This window comes from Pongo abelii, chromosome 12 (assembly GCF_028885655.2).
Source record: "Pongo abelii isolate AG06213 chromosome 12, NHGRI_mPonAbe1-v2.0_pri, whole genome shotgun sequence".
NCBI classification, from domain to species: Eukaryota; Metazoa; Chordata; class Mammalia; order Primates; family Hominidae; genus Pongo; species Pongo abelii.
In genome coordinates this window covers 86,696,180-86,712,337 of record NC_071997.2, presented here as the reverse complement: position 1 = coordinate 86,712,337, position 16,158 = coordinate 86,696,180, and the positions used below count along the sequence as shown (strand labels likewise).

At 44.2% G+C, this 16,158-nt stretch overlaps 1 protein-coding gene across 2 annotated transcripts in view; it reads left to right on the top strand.

The window, feature by feature from the left end:
- Positions 1 to 16,158, top strand: part of PRKCE (protein kinase C epsilon) — a 532,372-nt gene that overhangs the window by 186,618 nt on the left and 329,596 nt on the right. For both annotated transcript variants that reach the window (XM_063713711.1, XM_002812068.6), the window contains exon 2: positions 3,767 to 3,830. In XM_063713711.1, coding sequence (XP_063569781.1) covers positions 3,767 to 3,830 — 64 coding nt within the window. The remainder of the gene's footprint in view (positions 1 to 3,766; positions 3,831 to 16,158) is intronic.

The window sequence follows — 16,158 nt, the reverse complement described above, 5'->3', positions numbered from 1 at the left end:
ACTCAACTGATAAAGGACAAAATGGATTCTGCCCTGATTTGACACCAAAGTCTGTGTTTGTCTCCCCCAGTTTGACTGCGTTGCTTCTGGCCCGTGCTGGAGGGGTAGCCAAGGCACTGTAGTGTGAAAGAGAATCATGGTCAAAGAAAATAGAAATAGTAGCTGGGAAGATGTGTTAAGTTGGGGTATGAGGTCCAAGGAGGTTTGGTAAATTGGGTTGCATCTGGGAGAACTGGGAGGAGCCTGATGCAAAGAAGAGGCTCAGAACTAACCCCGGGAATGGCAAGCCTGGTTTTGTGTCACGCCAGCTGCCTGGTACCAATGCAGACTGACAGCTTGCAGGGTTGTGCAGGGCTGGGCACCTACATTACATCATTATCTGGACCATGTAATCGTGAGCAGAATTTTTGATTAAACTAATTCAGCGGTGAAGTTGTGCCACACTCTTCACCATCTTTTATACTTGGTGACCCCTGCAGTCATTGAAGACCCACCACCTTGGATGGATTCTCAGAGCTTCCTCACTTGGCTAACTGGGGCTTGGCTGGCGATCTGCGGCCATCTGCTCATGCTGCAAAGCTCTTTGTTGCTTTTGGCATGTTTAATAGCTTAATTTCTATTTTTCTGTTTGGAAATGCAGTTCACCAGCACGGAGGCTGCAGTGGGTGCTAAAATGGTTTTTGATTGCTATCTTGAATGTTAATATCCGAATACATTTTATCATGAATGACCTGTCCTCCCTGCCACGAGTTCTCACTCCCCTTTTGCAAAGATGGGCATGGTGCCTGCCTTTGGATAGGCCCCGAAGCCCATCTCATTCCTTTGCTCTCTCCCTCTCTGCTTTACACAGATAGCATTGTACTTTGCCAATAAAGTCCACAGTTGTGGGAAATCTTTGAGTTGGAGGATATGAGAAAGAGTTTCATTTTGCCGGCAGGGTTTAATAGGGATGATCTAATCTCTAAAAGGCATACATTATTTAAATTCCATGCTTTTAGGCAAGAGGGCCCCTGATATTTTTGAACTTTGGCAGGGAGAAGATTCTGGTTTGGCTCTATTCAGTAGAGCCGACTGTTGGTTTTCCTGTTTGTCATTCGCTGCAGGGGCTGGTGAGGGTCAGCACTAGTGGTGAGAATTCTGGAGAACATTTTCTTTACCCAGAAACTTAAAATCATGGACTCTTGGGGAGAAAGGAATGAGAAAAGGCAGCATGCGGAATTACCAGTTTGTTATTTGGTTCCCATCTGGATTTAAAACCGAAGATCCCAAACTCAGGTGAGCAGCTCCCCCGGGGTGCCCAGGGGGCAACGCAAGCCTGCTCATGGCACTCCCTCACTCCTGTGCCGACGGAGCACCTCAGCTATCACCAGTGGTCTCTCCCATGAGGCACCGAAGAGTCTTGTGGATGAAAATGAAATTTTGAGGGAAAACTTAAGCTCTCTCAACCATTAGAGGCTGAGTCAGGAAACAAGATGGGGCTCAGGAGTGACTCTGGGAGCCTCCTGGATTGTGTGTGGGGTGAGACGTTGGGTGAGTTTAGAGAACACCATTCCAGCTAGTCGCTTTGTCTCATGGGGACATGTGGTGCTCATGGTATAGCCGCCTCATCTTTCCTCTATCCTTGTTCAAATGTCATTTTAGTAGAGATCACATGCCTGCCTTCCTTCCTGGGGACAGAGCCTTGGGAGGGTGAATGTTCCCAGAATAGACTCTGGAAGTTCTGAACACAGAGCCTTTTCCCACCTCCACGAGTGTGTGCTGGGTGTTTCCTAAGAGACAGTGAGCTAAGAACTAGGGATGCAATTCTGGTTATCATACTTTCTGTCTATCAGGACAGAGAGGTAGATGGACAATGTATTACAATTTAATAGGAGCTGTATTAGTCAGTGTTCTCTAGAGGGACAGAATTAATAGGATATATGTATATATGAAGGGGAGTTTATTAGGAGAATTGACTCACACGATCACAAGGTGAAGTCCCACAATAGGCCGTCTGCACGCTGAGGAGCAAGGAAGCCAGTCCGTGTCCGAAAACCTCAAAAGTAAGGAAGCCGACAGGGCAGGCTTCAGTCTGTGGCTGAAGGCCCAAGAGCCCCTGGCAAACCACTGGTGTAAGTCCAAGAGTCCAAAAGCTGAAAAACTTGGGGTCTAATGTTTGAGGGCAGAAAGCATCCAGCATAGGAGAAAGATGAAGGCCGGAAAACTCAGCGAGCCTAGTCTTTCAAACTTCTTCTGCCTACTTTATTCTAGCCACGCTGGCAGCTGATTAGATGGTGCTCACCCAGATTGAGAATGGATCTGCCTCTCCCAGTCCACTGGCTCAAATATTAATCTCCTTTGGCAGCACCCTCACAGACACACCCAGGAAGAATGCTTTGCATCCTTCAGTCCAATCAAGTTGACACTCAATATTAACCATCGCAGGAGCCATGAGTAAGATGTGCCTGGTGTATTGTGGGAACACAGAACACAGATGAGGGGCTAATTAATTCTGACTGGGCATATCTGGATAGATTTCAGAGAGGAGGTGATAATTGACCTTGACTTTGAAGGAGGAGGAGATATCCACTAGATTGACTGGTCTGAAGTAATTCTTGCTAAATGCGTGCCTGCTCTTCGCTGGGGAGAGTGAAAAAGGAAAAGGAGGGGGATAGCGGTTCCTGCCCTCAAGATATTCACAGCTTGTTGGGGAGAGAGCCTGGCACTATGAACCAATGAAAGCTCTGTGTAGACAGATGGGATTGTGGAGGCGGAGAGGCTAGCAGGGGGATTTGGTGATCCAGGGTTTCCAGAGTTACTACTCTCTCTTATAGAGAGCACACAGTTTCTGTAAGGATAGTTCAGTCCTTGCAAAGATGTCTTTAACTACAAGAGGCCCAGCCCTCTTGTTTTGTCTCACCCAATTATTTCACCACCTTGTCTCTGTATATTATAAGTAGTTAGCTGGATTTGAGGTGGGGAGGGAGGAAGTGAGGGTGCCTGTGCTCTTTCTTACGCCTTGCATACCTTCCCTTCCCTCTTCCCTTCCCTCTTCCCTTCTCTCTTCCCTTCTCTCTTCCCTTCTCTCTTCTACACTGATCTCAGGTTCATCAGATACTTTATCAGTTGTTCTCTGTCCTTCGTCATTAAGCTGGATTCAGCATTGTTCTCTATTTTTTAACTCCACAATGAGATGATAAACACCGTAAAAGCAGGAGTAGTGTCTTCCTGCTTCTCTTATTTCCCCTGGGAGCAGTTTGTGTGGTATAAAGATCATGGGTTTCTCGAGACAGGCTTGGCATTGAATCTCAGCATTACCACTTACCTTGGAATTTGGGCACAATTTCCATATCTGTAAAATGGGATAACATAGGGCTTTCTCAAACTCAACATCATTGATGACATTTGGGGCTGAATGATTCTTTGTTGTGAGCGGTCGTCCTGTGCACTGTAGAATGTTTAATGGTATCTCTGGCCTCCACCCACTAGCTGCCAGGAGCAGCACTCTCTCTCTCCAAACGTGACAAAACTGCCTCCAGATGTTTGCCAAGCATCCCCTGTGGAGCAAAATTGCCCCCAGTTGAGAACCACTGGGATGGTGCTACCTATGGGGTATGCATCAGTCCTCCCAGGTCTGCATCTCACCTAGCACTCAACACATTGTAGGTTGGTGAATTACATGGAGCTGTGTCTCTAGGTTTTAGCAGTTTGGGGTAGAAATGTGGTGGAACTCTCAGGTTGCCCACACAATGCACTAACAGAGTCACTGTCATTTTCTTAATTGCAGATTGATCTGGAGCCAGAAGGAAGAGTGTATGTGATCATCGATCTCTCAGGGTCGTCGGGTGAAGGTAGGAGAGTGTGACTTCTCATCCCTGTTTTCTTCCATTGGCCCTTTGCCTTCTGGGTCTCTTCTTTCCGTCCTTGGCCGGAACACATTATAGTGACATTTAATTAATTGGCATCCTTTAAAGGAAAAGGTTATTTTGAAGATGCTTACGCCTGTGTACCAAAAGGGACCAGCCATCTGTTAACTTTGGTGGAGCAGAGGGAAGATTTTGGACTTACCACGTGAGGCCAATAAAATGGGCGTTTTTGCATGCTGTGTGCAAGGCAGGCTTCAGTGGCGGGGCAGTCTCTCCCAGGAGGCTTGCGTGGGGTTTGTGTGTGTGTGGTGGGAAGGAAGTAAAACCAGTTGGTCTAACGGCATCCAGAAATGAAATAAATAAGGTGACAAACTTCAGAATCTTCTTTAGAGCTTTGATAGAAGTGAGACTTCTTTTACCAGTTCTTTACACAGACAAAAGCTCTGCTCTTAAAGAGAAATAACGGGGTGAGGGAACATCTGCTCCCCACTGACTGATTAGATGGCGTATTACACCCTCTTCCTCTTACACCCTCTTCTTTCAATCCTTTCTTTGCTCACTTATATACTTAAGACCTTTGAAGGGTTTGCTGGGTGTTGAGGACTGAGCGGTCAAGGGAAGAAGGGAAGCCTAGAAAATAAAACCTTATCCAAACCGGAACAAAGAGATAGCAACCGACTTAAGCTCTAAGAAAGATTTGGAATTCGGACTGAAATGTAGTTATTGTGGCCATCTTTTCTCTCCTACTCCTCCATCTGTGGGCAGGGGGACAGAACAGTTGGCTTTAATGCCATGGCAGGGATTTTGGAAGACCATGTGTAGTTCCTCTTGGCAGTGAGAAACAAACAGTGTTTGGGGACTGTGTCCCAAAGGGAAAAATGGACACTCAGCTCTCTCAGCTCTCCTGCCTGGAACACTTGGGCCTTTCAAAACATCTCCCCAGAATACTGGGGATCACAAGCTCAAAGTCACAATCCCAAACACAGTCTCTAGTTTAAGGCTCAGTGATAGAAGGAAGGATTACATATTCAGTTAGTCAAATGATGTGCTTGACAGTGGTGCCTGATGATTTCCATTCAGCTAATTTATCACCCAATCTCAACAGGTATTCGGAAGAATTCAATAATTGTGTGTATATGGGGATTATAATAGAATTAGGCCCTCTTTTAATAGATCCCAATTATTTGGCATAGGTTTAAAACTTTAAACAGCCTTCCAAAATTGGTGGCTTACATTTCCTGCTCTTTATTGCAATTACATTTTGGCATTTCCAACTTCCCTTCTCTGCACTCAGCTCTGAACTGCCCAGAATAGAACCTGTTGTAGAAGATTTGAGGATTTAACAATATTTCGTATGAAATATTTAAGACCTACAAAAGGGCTTAAAGACAAATTAAATGAGCACCAGTGTGCCCACCACCCCAATTAAGAATTAGAGCAAGCAGTGAGGTGAAGCCTTGTCCTTGCTTTTAACATAGCAAGTGATCCAAATTCACCAGACTTGACTTAAGGTTTTGCAGTGTGGCCTCCTGATTCTAGACACTGGTGAAACATTTGATGGGCAAAATCAATCCCCTTTTTTCCTTACATAATCTGTGTGCAATATGATAATTAATTAAATGTGTATTTCCTGTGCCAGGATGCTGAGCAACCAATGGGAGGCTGGGACTATTTTCTCTTTCTTTGAAAAGATAAATGACTTGCAAAATTATAGAAGACATCCTTTTTTACATTAGAGGGAAAGGAGATGGACAAATGAATGAATAAATAAATCAGAAGCAATTGATTTTTTTCTGCTTGCTTCTACAGCTTATTGCATGTGAATAGCCAAGGCAATTTTCACTGGGCTAAATTCTGAGTCTATTTTTTAAATCTCTTTCATCTGAAGAAAATAGAGTTTACTTCAGAAATGCTGACACACACCAGAGTCTGTAAAGTGCTAGCATGTGTTGCTCTGAAGAAGACATTTTTCTACTCTTTTTTTTTTTTAATTGCTGTTCTTGGACTTGGGATCCTTTCTTTCGATGGTGGGTAGGACTTTCAGTAATCCGTTCTGAGAAGCTGCTCTTGTTGTTTGTGTTATACACGTCTGTTCTCCCAGTCCCGTTGCTGGGACGGTGAGGGTTCCTAGCCTGGAGGGGGTTTTGGAAGAGTTAGGAGGTCAAGGGGAGGCCCTAGAGAATGAGAAACCACAACATTTCATACCTAAACCACATGAGATGGGTCTGGGGTGAAGCAAGTTGTCACAGCCACCCTCCTGGATTTACAGACTGTGGACTAAGTATTTTTTTTTTTTTTTAGTGAAAATACCTAACTCTGCATTCTGTGAAAGGGAGAGAGTTGAAATGAGGCACAGCTGAAGTTTCACCACTCCATTATTCTGCCATCAAGCATCCCTTCAGCTCCCATCTCTCAAATGCTGCAGCCCCATCAATGGAAAAAAATACATTCATGGGAATTGCACAAAGTTTACAACACATGCAAATTCCAAGGAGCTCAGAGAGAGGTGTGGGGGTGAGATGGTGTGACTACACCCACTTCTTCTAGGATGCGCCGAAGGATTCTTTTCCTTGCTCATATGCTGTTAGAAAGCATGGGCGTTTACGTCTGCTAGAGCTGGAGCTAATGTGATTTCTAACTGTCTAATAAAATTCCACTGCTTGCATGTCCTGTGCAGTTCACTATAATGGAATCTGGCCAGTGTGTGTTTTGGCTAAACCAGGCATCCTAACCCCAGATGTGGGGGGGTCAGGCTGGATGACAGTTAAGGTCATTTCCGGCCATGTGATTTTATCCTTTGGTACAATTTGGATAGACATCTGTCAGAGCTCGTGGCTGAGGGCTGGCTAATATGTACAGAAAAAAGGAGTTGCAAAAAATGAACTCGTTTTGACAGGTATGGTTCTAGGCACTTTACCTACATTATACCAAGTAGCAAACCTGCTCAAAATGCTCTTATGGGAAGCTCCAGTCTCAGTCCATGTTTTACTTACATCATAAGTAATAATCACAGGGCTTCTGGTAAGTGTGGCTCTCCAGGCTCTTCAGATGCTTAAATCAAAGCATAATTAGCCCAGGTAACAGAAGCGTAAACAGCAATGTAATTCTCACCTGTGCAAATGATGGTTTCCTGCTGTGCCCATTTGTTAGTATTTCTTCCTCTGATATGATGTAATTTGCATATTATTTCTTATTCTTTCTAATAATGTGGCAATGCCCCATGATTCACAGGCTTACCAGTGAGAGACGGTCGGGGCCTGACCTGGGGACTGATAGGTTCTTCTTCCCATGCGTTGCACCTAGGTGTCATGCTCACCTGAGAGAGTTCTTCAGCATCTAAACCAACAATAGCAATAACAAGTAGGCCTCATTGGTATGTTTGGATCACCAAACTGTTTCTCCAACAAAACACAGAGGATACAAAGGAATAGGAATGATTTTTGCAACACATACCTCACAAATCATGCAGATAAGTCAAGTTCTGGAGGGATTGCATATTGTGGAAGCAGAAGAGCAGGGAACAGGAGGCACCCTGTTTCTTTCTGCAGCCACAGGCTGAAAGGGGTCAGTCTTCTCTGTGGGACTCAACTGATAGAGGAGAAAGAGCACAGCGTTAGGAGTCCTTCAGACCTGGATTGAAATCCTGGCTCTAGTGTTTAGTAGCTTACAGCCTCAGATTTCTCACCCACAACATGGGGATAATGGTACCTATGGTAGGTGCTAGGCCAGGATTGTCATAAGAACAGTGCTTTGGTACAGTGCCCTCACATGTAAGAGATGATCAGTAAATATCATTAAGCCTTGGAGACCTGAGGGCAGAGAGGTTGGCATAGCTCTACCCAGTGCCCATGAAGGAGCATCAGGCAGGGTATTCAGGGAAACTGTTCAAGGACAGGTTTCTGACGCTGGGGTGGGACATGTTCACAAGGGCCAAGAACAGAGCCAGGTACCAAAGAGGTGACTTAACAGAGTAATCTATCTGGCAGGGACTGTGAGATTGCTTTCTGCAAAGTTCAGGCCTTGCCTCAGTTTTGACTATTGTCACTCTATTTATTCCTTATCCTCTCCCAAGTAAAGTAATTCCTGGAAGGACATTCTCTAGCATCCCTGAGCCACTCATTTGCATTCCATGGCCCTTAATGCTAGAGGCTTCTGCTTGTCAGAGCCTGGGCTTGTCCCATCCCTGCTCAGTGTGGACCAGAACATGTGGTCCCCATCCTCTCACCAGCCCTTGGGTAAAAGGCCTTTAAATATTTGAAGACAGTTATTCAATACCTCTTTTTTCAGGTTGAATCAATCAAATCCCTTAACCTTTCAGAAGGGATATTTTAGAAATCTTAACTCATCTTTGCAAGCTCTTCTGGACTTTTTTCAAGTTGCACAGACAGACGTGATCAAACCAGCTTTGCTTGGTTCTGAAATAATAACGTGTGTAGAGCTCTTAGCTTTACCAAGTGCCCAGCGGTATTACCTCCATGTGGGAGATGGTGAAATTAAGAGGTCAGATGATGTGCACCAGGCCAAAAGGTTGATTATGAGACCCTGCTGGGTCCAGACCCCAGGCCACAATCCAGGTCCTGCTACCAATCATGGCCCCAGTAATGAGTTTGCCACATGGCAATGATTCCCCACCCCACCCCTTGTTCGATCTTTTTATTTTAGTTCTTTTCTTCAGAAAGCTTTTTATAGAAATATAAAGCCAAAGTTCTTCCTTTGAATCCAAAGGTGACCAGAGAGTCTCTTTCATAAATAAGCAGATCCCTTTTCCACTGTGTTAGAAATAAAAGCTCTTTTGGTCAGAGCTCAAGGTTGGATCCTTCTCAGGTTGTCTGTAATGTGGATCCATAGCTAAGTCTTGGTCTGAAACTAGACCTGACTCAAATCCCGGCAGGTTAGTAATTTTTCCTACTGACCTGCCCTCCTTGCTAGAGATGTTAGTTTTGTACTCGAAGACTCTGAGTCCATAGCAGGCATTAGAGCAGTACCTCCACGGCTGAAATCAAAGTGAAAGGGGTTTTTCTCTTGAAACTCTGTCTTAGCCAGTGGGCAGGATACATATCGACAGGTTTTCTCAGATTCGAGCCCCACTGGAGCTTCAATTCATAAGAATTTTACCTCTTTTCTTCTAAATTCTACGTTAATAATCCAATGTCTTCTAGTTAGTAGAAAATTAAAAAGAATCATTCATTCAAATGACCAATAGTTACCAATTCATTTTTTTTTTCTTTTTTTGAGATGGAGTCTTGCTCTGTCACCCAGGCTGGAGTGTGGCAGCAGGATCTTGGCTTACTGTAACCTTTGCCTCCTGGGTTCAAGTGATTATCCTGCCTCAGCCTCCTGAGTAGCTAGGACTACAGGCATGCACCACCATGCCTGGTTAATTTTTGTATTTTTAGTAGAGACAGGGTTTTGCCATGTTGGCCAGGCTGGTCTCGAACTCCTGACTTCATGTGACCCACCCACCTCGGCCTCCCAAAGTGCTGGGATTACAGGTGTGAGTCACCACGTCCAGCCTACCAATGCATTTCACCAAATGTGCCCAGCTTTGTGTCTGTGCTGGGTTTGGGGAATGGAGAGTGGAGAAGGAAGTAGAAAATGGGAGATGGCATTCACAAAAAGTGTAAAACCCTTTGCCTTCAAGGAGCTTGCAATTCAATTAGGCACCCTAGACTTGCAGGATGAAAGCATTAGAGAACAATGCAAGGCATTGTGTGTTTGAGGAGGTGTTACCAAGAGTTTTCCAAGTAGGAATAAGTTGGGACCAGAATAACCCAGGAAAACTTCAAGAAAGAGGCAAGGCTTGGGATGGAGAGGAAAGGATAGGCAGGCTGGATTGGCAGGGAAGAAGTGGAGAGACCATTGTGAGTGGAGGGAATCGTGTCATCATTATCAAAGACAGCTTTGAAGCTCTTATTTTTGGGGATGGCTGGATAGACAGGATAAGTTAAATAGATGCAGTGTGAGCTCTCTAGGAGCATCCAAACAAAGGCAGTTGTCAGTGTTGCAGGCAGAAATTTTCATGCTATGCAAACAAGAAAATGAAATGCCTTAAATGTTTAAACTGTCTGAAGATTGAAGGCAGGTCCTTCTGGGTGTGACTTCTGGGTCCAGTCTCTCTCCCACCATGACCTACAATGAGAAGGAGTGTTCTAGGTCAAGTTTGGTCAAGTCTGGGACACTGGGCAGAGCACATTTTACAACTATGACACTGAGGCATTTAGAAGATCAAGCCCAGGTACAGGCATCCCTTCATGGTCTTTGTGGTCTCTTTTCTTGTTTAGCAACCTCATGGAGTCCCATAGTAATCCCTCTACCATCCTCAGCATTCTCTTCCTCTCCAGCCTTTTGAAAGTGCCTCACTATCAAGCCCAGATACTCCCACGCTTTCTCTTTTCAAATTCTGTTCAGTCTTTAATAAGAAATGTCACTTGAGAGGTTAAGGAGAGCCTCCAGCTTCCCAAACAGGGGACCTCAAAGCCAGACACCAGCTCCAAGGTGCTGATCAGGCTCCCTCACATATTGTGCCTTATGCAATGAGATCCTGATCCTGTTCACCACACAGACTCCCTAGACATGCATGGACATATCAGATCCCCTGGCAGTGCATGGAGTCCAGAAAACAACAAAATAACAAAATCCAGATGTTCAACAACATTGATCTTACAATATGCACCCCACGTTACCCCACCCCACCCCGGCATAACTTCTTCCTGTGACTGATTCTCAGACCAGGGAGCAAGCCTCTGTGTCTTGGGATTTTTGGCTCTATTTTTGGTCCTGATGGAATAAATTCTTGTTCCTAGAAGTGACTATATGCACCAGATGAGACCAAGGAGATCAGCTGGAAAACAGTGAGCACCAAGCCCCCATCAAGGAGTTTATAATGTCACAAAGAGACATCGCTAAGATGCTTGATGAGACATAAGCCAAGAAACCCTCATTTCCTTCCAAATAGCCTCTAGATGCACAGCAGTTCCTCTGAAATGAATCATCCATGGTTAACAACACCAAATGCCAACCATTAGCAGATGAGAAACAGAACTGAGTCTTGAGTGTTTGGAGAGCAAAGCTCTTTTGATCACAACTAGAGCCTCCTTCCCCTCTGCCATTACAGGAGCATAGATATATATTTCCTTTTGACTGGTGTGCCTGTCTTACTAATAAAATAATTGAAGGAAGAATAGTTACAGTGAAGAAATAAGCTTATTGGAAAGGTGGATTTCTAATAGATCCTTGGTCAAGAAGTGGGTCCCACATGGCCTCTAGTTCTATCTCCGTTGTCTTGCTGTGTATCATTTCTGTGTCCTATAAAGAAGATTCTTTCTGGAAATTCCTGTTTGCAGCTGAGACCATACTGGCTCAAAATGGGTTCTAATTTAATCATTTATTGTTGTTGATGTCTTCATGATTTGGCTTAAAATAAAGGGTATTTCCATTCATTTAACCTAATTTAGAGTTGTTTGTCTTTCAGGACCAATTACTTTATTCTTTTATCCAGTTGAAAATGGCCAGTGCTAACAGTTTTATTGATTTTCCTTATTACCTAGCTTTGTTGAAACATGCACGTTTTCACAAGCAAGTGCATTCACCATTTTTAATCGAGCTGTTGACACTGGGGCTTTTATCTTCCTTCTTTATTTAAACCTTTGGTGTGAGCTTATAGGGGCCAGCGTAGGGGTGTACATGTGCCCATGTGCACACAGGTGAGAATGAATGTCTCTGAATCACCTATTCTGTCGCCCCCTCATCCTCCGTTTCCTCGGTTGGAAGCATCATTTATTTGCTTATCTAATATATACGAGGCCCTGGGGATGTAGAGCTAATGAACACAGTGCCTGCTGTCAGGAAGCTCATGCTCTGCTAGAAGGAGGCAAGCAATAGACCAGTAAGCATCATCATGTGTTTTAGCTGTTGGGTAGCTACTGGTAGGGCAGGATGCTGTGGGACCACCAAGGAGCCTCCCTTCTGTTTGCAGGCTCTGCTGTGAGTAGGCAGTCAGTAAATGACAGCCACAAACACTTCCACGTGATCACTGATCCACATGGCAACCCTGAAATGCAGGTACCAACAGTTATCCTCTTCCCTTGGTTGAGGAAATAGTGCCACTGCCCACTGAAGATTCATTTGAAGAGGAGATAAAATAAAGAGGGACTAGGACTTGATTGACCAGAATTTGAACTTTTCAGGAAGACATGTGATGTATACATTGACTCATTCAACATATGGCTGTTGGGCACTTTCTGTATGCTAGTTACTCTTCTCAGAACTGGGGGCACAGAAGTGAATAATAGAAACAGAAATTCCTGCCCTCATGGGGCTTACATTCAAGTGGATATGCTTGTGTGTGTTTTGGAGGGGTATGCGTGTGTGTTTGTAGGCTGTCTATGGAAGGATACACAGCAGATTGAGAACAGTGGCTGTCTCTGGGGAAAGGAAAGGGAAAATTTGGAAAGGAGGAGACATTTCTTGTCAAGCTTATTATTTTGTTTTTCTTTCCCATGTATGTGCATGAGCTATTAATTTTTTTATTACTTAGAAATTTTGAAAAAAAATTGAATTATATAGAAACGTGACCATTCCCATTCACACAGTGACTTGCCCATGGCCAGAGGCTACAAGAGGCTCCAGCAAACCCTGCCAGAGAGGAGTGACTCACTGAATCCACAGAACAGCACGTCTAATGACAGGGAACTCCACAAAGAATGCTCTCCATTCATTTATTGCTTGATAGACACCTCTAATGTATAAAGGGCTATGTTGAAATTTGGGATTCCCTCGGGCTATGCCTGTCACCGAGGACTGAATGCTCCTGCCATGGAGAGGCAGGTGGGCCAGGTGGCCTAGGCTCCCGCAAAGTGGGTGATGCAAGACTCCCTCAGAGCAGTAACTCCAGGAACCACTTGCCTCCACCTGCCAGCCCTGCCTGCACGTCTCTGGACAGACAATCCCACTGTGGCGTTTCTGATGGCAGCATTTTCCAGCATTTAGCCTCCGCTGGTGCTTGTCCCAAACTTGGTCATCTCCCCAGACAGAGTGCTTTCATTAGCTCTGCCCTTCTACCCAGCTAAGTAGGGCAAGTCAGCTGCCAATGGATCATACCTACTTTCCAGGTATTCAAGTTTGTGTGTTTCCTGATATTGAAAATAGTAGTGATGTTTAGTTCAAACGGAGAAATGTTCTCTGCAACAAAAACCCATGACCTCTACTATTAGCCAAGTGTGAATTTGTTTTAAACTGTTTAAAAAAGTTAACTCAAGGGAAGTTAATTTGCTTTCAGGTGTATCCATCTGTTATTGGGTTCTGCATTGTAGTTCCTGCTCCATAATTAATTACTTGATTGACCGATTCATTCAACAGATGTATACTGAGAGTCTATTGCCTGCCCAGGCACCATGCTAAGAGCTAAACAAACAAAGATGAAAAAGACATAGGTCCTGCCCTCTAGGAGCTCTCAAGCCAGGAGATGTCCAGCAACAAGTCATTTACTCTACTTGGGTCCCACTGGCCTGCTCTGTACACAGAGAGGGGTGGCACTCAGGGCTTCTTCTAGCTCTATAGTTCTGAGTCAAAACCAAGAGAGGTTTGCATACAGCTGGGCACCTGAAGGGGGAAGTGGGAGATAATAAAAATGTTCAAGCCAGATCTCAATGCAGAAATTATTTAAGTCTAAATGGATCTGCCAGGTAGGCTTTATCATCCCTCTTTTACATATTGGAAAAATGAGGCTTAAAGAGCTTAAGAATGTGAATTGCCTGGAGAACCTGTAAAAATGGAGATTCTGACTCAGGCAGCCCAGGATGGGTGCTGAGATTCTGCATTGCTAACCAGCTCCCAGGAGATGCCTGTGCTGCTGGTCCCTGAACCACACTTGGAGTAGCAGGAGACTGGAAGCCTTGAGAAGTTCTGCCTCTGAACCATGCTGAGCAGGCACCAGTTCCTACTTGATGGAAAACTAAGAGGGAAATGTGCAGATTTTTCTTTCTCGAGTCCCGATCACTTAGTCCTTCTCAAAATCAATGCCTTTGAATCCTTTTCTGTTTGGAATCTTCTCCCTCCCCATTCTCCTTTCTTATGGGGAAAGGAGTTGAGAAGGCATCAGTGTTGTTAGAGAGCTGGGAAATGCGCAGGCCTTGGTTTTTTCATTCTGGCTTTCCTAGTTTGCAGTTTCCATTTTGAGAAGGTCAAAATGGACAACATCAGTGTTCTTCCAAGATGAGAACAAGAAGCAATTATACCAGGAAAACAAAGCGCTAAGTAACCATTTTAAAAGCAACCAGTCAGGATATTGAATTTTTTGTTTTTGTGTTTGTTTTTCTATAAATATCCTGAAGTATTGAGTGGTGCCTGAATTTGATCCCACTGTGCTAATTTTTTCCCGGTTCCTGGGGCTTTAATTAAAATAACTCACCCAGGGACCTTGCTAGAACTTACCTCTATGTGATCTCCCCTGAGGTAGGCAGGTCGCACCTGCTTTTTATGGAAGGGGAAATGCAGAGTTCTGGATTAGGTGCTGTGTACACAGTAGGGGCATAATTTTTACTTGCTGGATGAATGAATGCATGACTAAATGAAAATAACAGGAAAAACTGTCACTTTTAAAGGAAACTACTGAGATAAACAAAGTGTTTGGACTGACTTTGCTTTGGATAATCGGTTGTTTCATATTCCACTGTACAATCAATTTCATGAGTGGGCATGGATCCGAATGTTTAAGCTTACTGTACCAGATACTTACTAGGGACTTTCCAATGCCACTCAGGGCCCGCATGCACACCAAGTCCCCAGTTATAAAACCCGGTCCTCTCCCTGTTTATTTAGCTACTTCTTTATTCTCAAGTTTGCCACCTTTTGGGAGCCTTCCCACACACGGGCCAATCCCACTAACATTCCCCTGGTTCATGACACTGGATATGCCCCCACACTCCTCTGTGTCTTTCTATACAACCATGTACTCACATATTTGTATTGTACCTATAATTGGAGTCCAGGTTTTGCCCTGCTTGCCCCATCTAAGGGCACAAGTCATTCAAGGGCAGAGGTTCCTGTACTGGTCCAGAACTGAGACCTGGCCCGGTGCAGTGTGGCTCCCTGCTGGCCTCGCAATGTGGCATTGCTGAGCCGGGAGCACCATCCTACCATTCTGACTACATAAAACAAGTATGGGGACAAGGACTGTCCCTGTACTTGGGGCCTCTTGGTCCAGTGGGGAACCAGACCTAGAGACAGACCACCAAAACCCAATGTGAAACAGGTTACCACAGAGAGGCATGGATTAAGTTTATGGTGGTCTTGCTTATTCCAGGGCCTCAATAGCACTGGGCACAAGACCCCCAACTGGCTACGCTGAATTAGCATTAGGTGGCTTCATGATGAGGTATAGCGGGAGGAATCCTTGTATTAAAATAAGAAGCTTGGATTCTGTTCCTAGCTGCTACTAACCAGCCTATTGAAGGTAAACAAATCGTTGGGTATTTCTGACCTTCAACAGGATTGCAAGGAAAGCATTAACATGCAATGGTTCAGCCAACGCTCAGGATTTTGAATTCTCAGATTGAAGACTTTCCGAATACAGGCGTGAGTCCATGAGAAAGTTTCCTAATCTCTCCTTACACTTACCACCAGGGAGCCAGACCCAATTATTCTTGGCCAAAGAACAGGAGCCTTCATATTAATAGTAGATGAGACCTGGTAGGTGTCTTACAAACTTAAAGTGTGGCCAAGTGGAATAGAGAGAGAACTTATTCTGTGGCTCCTCTCGCAGCTTTGGGATGACAAGGGTTACAAGGAGTTATAGGGAGGCAGATTTCAGCTTAGTTTAATGTATGGAAAAAGTCTCCAATACGCAGAGCTCACCAGCGGTTAAATACACTCAAACAGTAAGTAGGGAGCTCTCCATCTCTGGAGGTATTCAAGGAGACACCAAATGAGCATTTTGAAATATCGTAGAACAAATTTATATATTATCTAGAGGGCTGTATTGGATAATTGCAGTTCTTTTTTCTGGTTTTGATGAACTAGTGTTTCCATTTGTTCTATTAAAAGACTGTTCTTCTAATGATCTTTTGTAAGATCTGGATGTAACAAATAACTTCCATAAATATATACAAGTGGAAGCTGATAAGGCAGTGTTTATTTTAGTTTTTAAAAATCCAAGGCTTACACTGTAAGAAGGTAGAGAAAAAGAGTATATGAAATAAAGGAAAAGGGAAAAAGCTGGATCTTAGCAGGTATTTACAGAATAGTTAAAAATCTTACAAATTTAGGCAAAAATGGAAATGTTAAAATTTGAACCTTGTTCCCAAAGAACTAGGGA